This window comes from Danio rerio, chromosome 15 (assembly GCF_052040795.2).
Source record: "Danio rerio strain M-AB ecotype USA chromosome 15, GRCz13ab, whole genome shotgun sequence".
Lineage (NCBI taxonomy): Eukaryota > Metazoa > Chordata > Actinopteri > Cypriniformes > Danionidae > Danio > Danio rerio.
In genome coordinates, this window is record NC_141035.1 from 51640001 (window position 1) to 51650632 (window position 10632).

At 39.2% G+C, this 10632-nt stretch overlaps 1 protein-coding gene across 2 annotated transcripts in view; it reads right to left on the reverse strand.

Annotated features, from left to right (window-relative positions):
• Window positions 1-6947, reverse strand: part of LOC100534853 (uncharacterized) — a 9544-nt gene extending 2597 nt beyond the window's left edge. Inside the window, exons 1-5 of one of the 2 annotated variants that reach the window (XR_015509943.1) lie at window positions 4863-4891; window positions 4677-4770; window positions 411-1327; window positions 175-327; window positions 1-127 (exon numbers count right to left, since the gene is read on the reverse strand). The exon at window positions 1-127 is cut by the window's left edge and continues 1795 nt beyond it. Coding sequence is in view for 1 of the 2 variants with exons in the window: in XM_087284775.1 (XP_087140901.1) it covers window positions 660-1258; window positions 4536-4607; window positions 4710-4770; window positions 4863-4891; window positions 6782-6833 (813 nt within the window). In the remaining variant the exon portion in view is untranslated. Of the gene's footprint in view, window positions 128-174; window positions 328-410; window positions 1328-4535; window positions 4608-4676; window positions 4771-4862; window positions 4892-6781 lie in introns of those variants that run through there. The other variant, XM_087284775.1, reaches the window with a different exon arrangement.
• Window positions 6948-10632: the final 3685 nt, after the last annotated feature.

A 10632-nucleotide genomic window follows, 5' to 3' on the forward strand; every position in this document is an offset into this window, starting at 1 on the left:
TCAAATTAATCCATACACAATTGGATGAATATCTGAATGAATCAACACCCTATTGAATCAACATTCAGATAATTCAAGATTTGAATGAATCAGAATTCAAATGAATCAACATCTGAATGAATCCACACTTAATTTAACCAACTGTCGAATGAATCAACATCTTAATGAATTCACACTAAATTGAACCAAATTCCGAATTAATCTATGAATTGACACACAATTGAATCAACATTCAAATTAATCAACATTCAAGTGAATCAACATCTGAACGAATTGACTGTTGAATAAATCAACAATGAAATGAATCAATATCTGAATGAACCCACACTCAATTGAATCAACACTCAATTGAATCAAAATTTAAATGAGTGAATCAACATCTGAATGAATCAACTGTTTAATGAATCAACATTCAAACAAATCAACATCTGAATGAATCGACACTGAATCAACTCTCGACTGAATCATTTGTACAGCTGATTTCTGAATCATTTAATCAGCCAATCAGAATCAAGCATTCAATAGCCCTGTGGTGTAATAAAGTAATAAACTCATACGACGACTCACACTCGACTGAATTAATATTCGAATGCTCCTCAGCCAATCAGAATCAAGCTTTCAGTTCTATTATAATAAGGTGTGAGGATGTGTGAGGTCACCTCGTCCTCGTCCTCCTCCCTCTGCTGTTGTTCTCTCTCCGTCTGGAACTGTCTGGTGGCTTCATCGCTAGCGTTCTCCATCTCCCTCTTCTTCTTCTCCTCCTCCTGCACGCTGCTCTTCTTCTTCTGCTCCTCCAGCTGTGCGCTCTCCATCTTCCTCAGCAGCTCCTGCAGCTCCTCCTGCTTCTCCTGCGTCTGCTTCAGTCTGCTCCAGCCATCGCCGCCGCTGCTGTTCTTCTTCTGCTCCTCCTGCAACTCCTGCAGCTCCTGCTCCACCCTCTGCTTCTCCAGCATCAGCTCCTGCTCCAGCTTCTGCTCCTCCTGCAGCCGGCTGCGCCTCTTCTTCTCCTGCTGCTTCTTCTTCAGCTCCTCCAGCAGCTCCTCCAGCTCCTCGTCCTGCCGCTGCTCCATCTCAGACTGCAGGAGCTCCTCGTCTTCCGCATCATCCCCTCCATCATCTTCATCTCCTCCATTATCTTCCTCATCTTCTTCTGCTCCTCTCTCGTTGTCGTCCTCCTCCTCGTTCTCCCAGGTGTCGTCGGTGTCGCTGAGCTCATACTCGTCTGTCTCGCGGGTGAACTCTTGCTCTCGCTCTCGCTCTGCAGGAAACACACAGTCACAATCAGACCACGCTGTGACCAAGCAGACCCAACTGAATCAACAATCCACTGAATCAAACAATCAATCCACAGATCAGATGAATCCACACACAACTGAATCAACACTGAATGAATCCACACACAACTGAATCAACATCTGAATGAATCATTTAAATTAATCAACATCTGAATAAATCCACACTCAACTGAATCAACACTGAATGAATCCACACTCAACTGAATCAACATCTCAATAAATCCACACTCAACTGAATCAACATCTGAATGAATCCACACTCAACTGAATCAACACTGAATGAATCCACACTCAACTGAATCAACATCTCAATAAATCCACACTCAACTGAATCAACATCTGAATGAATCCACACTCAACTGAATCAACATCTGAATGAATCCACACTCAACTGAATCAACATCTGAATGAATCCACACTCAACTGAATCAACATCTGAATGAATCCACACTCAACTGAATCAACATCTGAATGAATCCACACTCAACTGAATCAACATCTGAATGAATCCACGCTCAACTGAATCAACATCTGAATGAATCCACACTCAACTGAATCAACATCTGAATGAATCCACACTCAACTGAATCAACATCTGAATGAATCCACACTCAACTGAATCAACATCTGAATGAATCCACACTCAACTGAATCAACATCTGAATGAATCCACACTCAACTGAATCAACACTGAATGAATCCACACTCAACTGAATCAACACTGAATGAATCCACACTCAACTGAATCAACATCTGAATGAATCCACACTCAACTGAATCAACATCTGAATGAATCCACACTCAACTGAATCAACATCTGAATGAATCCACACTCAACTGAATCAACATCTGAATGAATCCACTCAACTGAATCAACACTGAATGAATCCACTCAACTGAATCAACATCTGAATGAATCCACTCAACTGAATCAACACTGAATGAATCCACACTCAACTGAATCAACATCTGAATGAATTTACACTCAACTGAATCAACATCTGAATGAATCCACACTCAACTGAATCAACATCTGAATGAATCCACACTCAATTGAATCAACATCTGAATGAATCCACACTCAACTGAATCAACATCTGAATGAATCCACTCAACTGAATCAACACTGAATGAATCCACTCAACTGAATCAACATCTGAATGAATCCACTCAACTGAATCAACACTGAATGAATCCACACTCAACTGAATCAACATCTGAATGAATCCACACTCAACTGAATCAACATCTGAATGAATCCACTCAACTGAATCAACACTGAATGAATCCACTCAACTGAATCAACATCTGAATGAATCCACTCAACTGAATCAACACTGAATGAATCCACACTCAACTGAATCAACATCTGAATGAATTTACACTCAACTGAATCAACATCTGAATGAATCCACACTCAACTGAATCAACATCTGAATGAATCCACACTCAACTGAATCAACATCTGAATGAATCCACACTCAATTGAATCAACATCTGAATAAAGCCATATTTGATTGAATCAAGAATGGAATCAATATTTAACTGGAAAAAGCATTAAGCTGAAATAAAACGACAACTGACTGAATCAACAGTGAATCAACACTGAAGTGAACAATCAAAACTTGACTGTATCAATTATTAAATGAATCAACACTCAACTAAACTAAACTAAACAGAATCAGCACTAAACCGAATCAAGACTGAACTGAACCAAATCAACACTAAACCGAATCAAGACTGAACTAAACTGAATCAACAATCAACCGAATCAACATTGAACTAAACTGAATCAACAATCAACTGAATCAACACTGAACTAAACAGAATCAACACTCAACCAAATCAATACTGAACTGAACAGAATCAACGCTCTACTAAATCAAAATCAACACTGAACTGAACAGAGTCAATGCTCGACTGAATCAACACTAAATTGAATTGAATCAACACTCAACTGAATCAACATTGAACTGAGTTACCAATAAATCAACTTAGTAAACACTGAACTGAACAAAATGAACACTTAATTTTATCAACTCTTAAACGATTCAACACTCAACTAAACTGAACTAAACAGAATCAACACTCAACAAAATCAACACCGAACTGAATTGAATCAACACTCAACAAAATCAGCACTGAACTAAACAGAATCAACTAAAGTATTAGCTATCAGCTAAATCAATACTGAACTAAACTGAATCAACACTAAACCGAATCAACACTGAACTGAACAGAATTAACATTCAATTTTATCAACTCTTAAATGATTTAACACTCAACTGAACTCAACTAAACAGAATCAGCACTCAACTGAATCAACACTGAAGTGAACAGAATCAACACTCAACCAAAATCAACACTGAAGTGAACAGAATCAGCACTCAACTAAATCAACACTAAAGTGAACAGAATCAGCACTGAACTTTACAATCAACACTTGACTGTATCAACTCTTAAATGATTCATCACTCAACTAAACTGAACTAAACAGAATCAACACTAAACCGAATCAACACTGAACTAAACTGAATCAACACTAAAACGAATCAACACTAAACTAAACCGAATCAACACTGAACTGAACAAAATCAACACAAAATTTTATCAACTCCTAAATGATTCAACACTGAACTAAATCAACACTCAACCGAATCAACACTGAACAAAATTAACACCCAATTGAATCAGTACTGAACTAAACAAAATCAACACTGAACTAAACCAAATCAACACTGAAGTGAACAGAATCAACACTCAACCGAATCAACACTTAAGCGAACAGAGTCAGCACTGAACTGAACAATCAACACTTGACTGTATCAACTCTTAAATGAATCAACAATCAACTAAACAGAATCAACACTCAACCAAACTGAATGAACACTCAACTGAATCAACACTGAACTGAACAGAATCAACACTGAACTAAACTGAATCAACACTGAAGTGAACAATCAACACTGAACTAAACTGAATCAACACTGAAGTGAACAGAATCAACACTGAACTAAACTGAATCAACACTGAACTGAACAGAATCAACACTGAACTAAACTGAATCAACACTGAAGTGAACAGAATCAACACTTGACTGTATCAACTCTTAAATGATTCAGCCAGGGTCGCCGCAAGGGGGAGAAAGTTAGGACATTTACAGCAAATGATTTATTAAATGCATCCAGAGACGATGTGCATGTGTCTGTGTGTGTGTGTGTCTGTGTGTGTGTGACTAACCATGCTCCGCCAGCTCCTGTAATTCTCTCAGCAGACCCTCATGTCTCTCTCGAGCATCAACAACATCCTCATCTGAACACAAAAGCAGAACACACACACACACACACACTTCATTACGGAAGAGAAACATCAGTTACACACCTGCTGATATTGAGATAAGTGTGTGAGACTCACCCGTCTTCTTTCTGTCGCAGTCGGCTGCAGTGCCAGAGGCATCTGCACAGTCAGTGGTGGGCTGGTGAACACACACACACACACACACACAGGTTACTTCACACACACACCTCATCATGACAACAGAAACGTGATCATGAACACTAGTCTGACCTTCTCATCCGGCAGAGGGAGGCATCGCACTGTAGACAAGAGAACGCATCAGGAATGGCATTAAATCATGATGATCTCAGTAATTAATGAACACTTTATTAATACTGATGGTCATGTAGTCACGTCAGCACTCGTTTCCATCGCAGATTAAAAATAAACACAGCAGCATTTATCTCAACATCAGACTGTTTCCTCTGGCGGTTTGAGTTAAGTATAATTTGTGATGTGGGCGTGGCTCTCAAGTGTATGCAGATGAGCGGGAGCTTCAGGGGCGGAGCTTGGAAGACTAAAATGATGAGAAGAAACATCCAGATATCCCGATCTTACTGAAGATTAACATAAAAATGACTACAGTACATGCAGAGAACGCACTGATCACGATATCATATTAGACTATTATAATTATATTTGAATATGTTTATACTGAATAAATCAATCAGACATCAAAGCATTACACGCAAATAAATGAAGCAAAATAGACCGCTTGTTACTCGCTACTGAGCAAATCAGAAATCCCAGATGAAAAAATACTGTATTAATGTACAGCAAATACTACAGCGAGTCCTTGAAGCATACTGTAGTAACCTGCTTGAATTAGTCTGCTGTGTTGATTCTACAGTCGCTATGGTTACACAACAACTAACGTAATTGATCTGTTGTGGTGATTCTACAGTTGCTATGGTAAAAACAACTACAGTAATTGATCTGTTGTGGTGATTCTACAGTCGCTATGGTAACACAACAACTAACGTAATTGATCTGTTGTGGTGATTCTACAGTTGCTATGGTAACAACAACTACAGTAATTGATCTGTTGTGGTGATTCTACAGTCGCTATGGTAACACAACAACTAACGTAATTGATCTGTTGTGGTGATTCTACAGTTGCTATGGTAACAACAACTACAGTAATTGCTGTGGGGATTCTACAGTTGCTATGGTAACAAAAAAACTACAGTAATTAATCTGCTGTGGTGATTCTACAGTTGCTATGGTAACACAACAACTACAGTAATTGATCTGCTGTGGTGATTCATGTCGCTATGGTAACACAACAATAGTAATTAGTCTGCTGTGGTGATTCTACAGTTGCTATGGTAACATTAATAACTATAGTAACTAACAAATGACCCAGTACTGTATTTTTTACAGCTATAGCGTATATTATTCTACAATACACCACAGGTTACCATAATAAAACTAAAGCACACTACATTATTTATTACAGTTCATCTAATAGTTGATAATACATAAACAAAGTGCTGTAAATATTATAATATAAGCAGTGTTTTACACAATAGGGGTTTTAAAACCTGTAAACCGTTCAGGGTTTTTTATCATTTTAGTATTTTTCTGATGTGGGATGCCTGAAAGAGGTCTTAACTCGCTTTCGCGATCCGATTCTCTGTCTATTAACGCACCTGTTGAATATTAATGAGGAGGTTTCTCAGTGAAATATGAATATTAATGAGGCCGCTCTGCTGCTGTCTGTCAGGAGTTTATGGGCTCATGTTGCCTAGTGGTTAAATAAAACGCGTTTAATCAACACTCATCATCCTGGCTAACACCACTATCATTAGTTTATTATTAATCGATGATTTTACACAAGTGCGCGTGCATCGGGCAAATGCGCGCACCCGCGGCTCGTTCACGCAGGCCAATAATCCCGCAGATTAACACAAACAGCGGCTATTCCTGTCTCACCTGTCGAGCTCAACACACACACACACACACACACACACACACACACACACAGTTATATAACACGGTCGGTTCAATAATAAAAGATGCTGCTTTTACAGTTTACAGACATAAACACACATCAGTGGCGACATCTGCATGAACAGCAGCGCGCATAAACATCAGCAAATTACCATAAATTAACCAGCGTCATTTACATTATTCAGATTGACACTCACCTCCAGCGGAGAAAACACACACCGCCGTGCAGAAGAGCAGCACACGCATCATACACACACACACCGGAGAGATGATGATGATGATGGTGACGAAGTTGAAGATTCAGACCGTCAGATTGAGGAGAGACTACAGGGAAATCCACCTGGAGGACATGATGAGCTCTGCGCGCTCCCGACGCGTGCACGTGTACAGATAAACCGGCGTGTGCGCTGGCGCGTGCCCGTTTGATGATATTTGCATTTTTTACAAATAAGAATTTAGCTAAAAAAGCCAATTAAATTTCAAACTGCAACCTTTTCCAGGGTAAACGTACATTTAATTATTTGCAAAAAATATGCTTGTATATTCTGACGCCTCTTTATTTAGTATTTTTGAAGTGTTTATTCAACATTACCTAATTGTAATTATGGTAATGAAACCCGTTCTGATTTAATAAGCTATAGAATTTGGCAATCTATAGATCACAGTATAGCAGCAGCACTAATGTTACACAACACAAAGTCTCATAAGATCAGTAATGCGCTAATAAATAACACAACAGTACATAACCTCTCTTAAAATATCAGCTGATGGAAATATGGTTTAATAACTGTTGCAGGTTTATTTAGAAATATTAAATTGGGCAGATACTGCATTACTATTACTGTATTCTCGATAAGTAACGTACTCATGATCAATGCTTTTGTAAATAAACTATGCCACAGGACAGAGAGGTGCTTATTACTGACAATCTTTCATCATTTCTTAACAAATTAATATATTTAGTTTTTCTTTACCTGTTAAATTATAGCAGTTATTCCATTTTTAAATGTTTAAACAAATATTACTGCGTAAATGTAGATTGCTTTATGACAATTAGCTGAAATACAAATGATCTTTAGAGAAATAAACCATCTGATGTTTACACCTGAGGCCATCTCAAACACATAGAAATGATCATTATTAATGCACACACACACACACACACACACACACACACACACACACACACACACACACACACACACACACACACACACACACACACACACACACACCTGCTAGTTTGCGGTTAAAAAGAAAAACACCCTGAGGAGAAACACACGTTCACAGATGATCACAGACTGTGTTCTGCTTTCACAGCTCTTACTGAAATAATTTCCATCACATTCAGTACATGTAAAGCTCCAGTCACCATCCACTGCCATTATGTGAAGAAGCCCCACAGATTCAGCTCAAACCCTCCGCTAATGTTCTACTGAGGAAAACTCACCCCCCTACATCATCAATAACCTGTGGGGGAGGAAATCAACAATGATCATGTTATAGTGAACGATGCGTTTAGGCATGAAAGCCTCCACATTTTGCGGCTGTGGGCATGCAGACAAACGTATAGTCAGTATTGAAATGAGGGTGTGATGATGACCTCAGCAGAGTGAAGAGAGTTTCTGATTGACCACAAAAAAACAAGCAGTAGAGCTGCAAAGAACACCGCAGCGCCATTGGCTGCATAACAGAAAACTCATGGTGTGGCCTACACCCTGCCCTAACCTCAACCCTATTGAGAACATTTGCACTTTTAACATTTAACTTGCAATTTTTAGATATTTTCAATTGAAACAGCTCTGGACCTCAGTAAATGTGACCTCCTAATGCTGCAGATCACCATTTTCAGATCATTCAGAACAGTTCATGTTAAGATTTTTAATGTTTAATAAATAAAGTCATCACTGGGAGGTGTGTTCAATACAACTTCTAATTGTACCCTAATGCTTGATGACAAGAAAATTTCACCGAGTGTCATTTAAATCGAGTAATTAGGAAAATCTGCATATAATAATCTATAATTTACATATAATTTAACATTGATTTTTTAGAGTCCTGACTGGGTCAGTTGGCGTTTCTATGTGGAGTTTGCATGCTCCCCTTGTGTTGGCATGGGTTTCCTCCGGGTGCTCCGGTTTCCCCCACAGTCCAAACTGTGTGTGTGTGTGTGTGTGTATGTTTCCCAGCACTGGGTTGCAGCTAAAAGGGCATCCACTGTGTAAAACATATGCTGGAATAGTTGGTGGTTCATTCCGCTGTGGCGACCCCTGATGAATAAAGGGACTAAGCTGAAGAAAAACTAATGAATAATCAATAGTTTACATCATCATGTGTAATACGATGCAATTAAACACACTAATGAAGCCAGAACTCAATCAGAGCTTTCATAAATGAGACAAACTGAAAACACTACAGGAACGAAACAAACCACAGTAATAATCATCACAGAATCACTCACTGCAAAACATGAACAATTTATTACCATTCTGATGTCCATTCAGGTAAGAAGCATGACAAAGATATTAGAAGAATTGAACCAAACAGAGCAACACACACAAGTCCCATCACTCCAGATGTCAGTAATAATAATAATAATAATATTAATAATAATAATAATATCTCATGCCAAGCGCCTTTCATCTGTGTCTGATCTCAAGTAGTTGCCCTGCAGACGGCCTGTACCGAGGTTCACAGTCAGAGGTCTCACCGCCAGAGAGAGACAGAGACAGAGAGAGAGAGAGAGAGAGAGAGAGAGAGAGACAGACAGACAGAGAGAGAGACAGAGAGAGAGACAGAGAGAGCTCAAGTTGCTTTATTGACAAATGAGAGAGATATGCAGACATGTTTAGATTATAGCTGAGCTAGCCACAGATCCATGCACACCATCCACATGTGTATGAGTAATGCACTGCATTTATTTTCCTTATTAAATAATCTACCGTGTTTATAATTGTGATTATTATAAGTAATATTAGAGCTTTGGGCTGTTTTGGTTCCTTTATTGTGTGTTTTATAAGTGCGAGTATATCCCATATCTCTCTTCTAAATGCTTTGGCCATACTGAGAACAATAATGCTGCGACAATAAAGCAAAGAGAACTTGGAGGAGAGAGAGAGAGAGAGAGACGGAGAGAAAAACAGACAGATGGAGAGAGAGACAAAAGAGAAAGAGTGACAAAACAGATGAAGAGGAAAAAAGAGTGACGGATGAACAGAAAGACAGAAACAGACAGAGAGCAAGACAGACTGATGGAGAGAAAGAGACCGACAGAATGAAAGAGAAAGAAAAAATGAGAAAGATGAACAGAAAGAATAAAGATAGACATGCAGACAGACAGGTGGACAGAAAGAAAAGTAGAAAGAAAGACAGACAAAAAGAGAGTAAGAAAGAAAAAAAAGAGACAGAAAAACAAGAGAAAAACAGACAGAAAAAAGAGAAAGAAAGATGGACTGAAAGAAAGAGAGACAGACTAAAAGAGAGACGGAGAGAAAGACAGACGGATAGACTAACAGACAGACAGACTGATAGACTAACAGATTAAGACACGCAGATCGACAGACAGCAAAAGAAAAAGAGGGAAAGACAGACAGATGGAGAGAAAGAAAGAGAGAGAGAGGGAGAGAAAGACAGATGCAGACAGACAGGTAAACCAGAGGCCGGCGCGTCTGCTGTTAAAGCACATCTTTGGAATGGTTTCCTCCATTAAACAGGAAGCTGCAGTGAGCGTTTCCTCTCCAGGGTCCCGGACCCCGAAAACCAGCCAATGGGGAACCACAGAGACTGAAGGATGAAGCAGCACCAGGCTGATCCACACACACACACACACACACACATACGCACACACACACACACCAGCGACGCCTCTCTTGGTTTGGTCTGCTATCAGCAATGATCCACATCTGAGCTAACGAAAAACACGAAACTCTGAGCTGTTGCATAGTGTGATGATGATCCTGAGTGAACACACACACACACACACACACACACACAAAGAACAAACGTCTGACGCACCACTATAACCATGACTATCAGATTTAAGAGCATC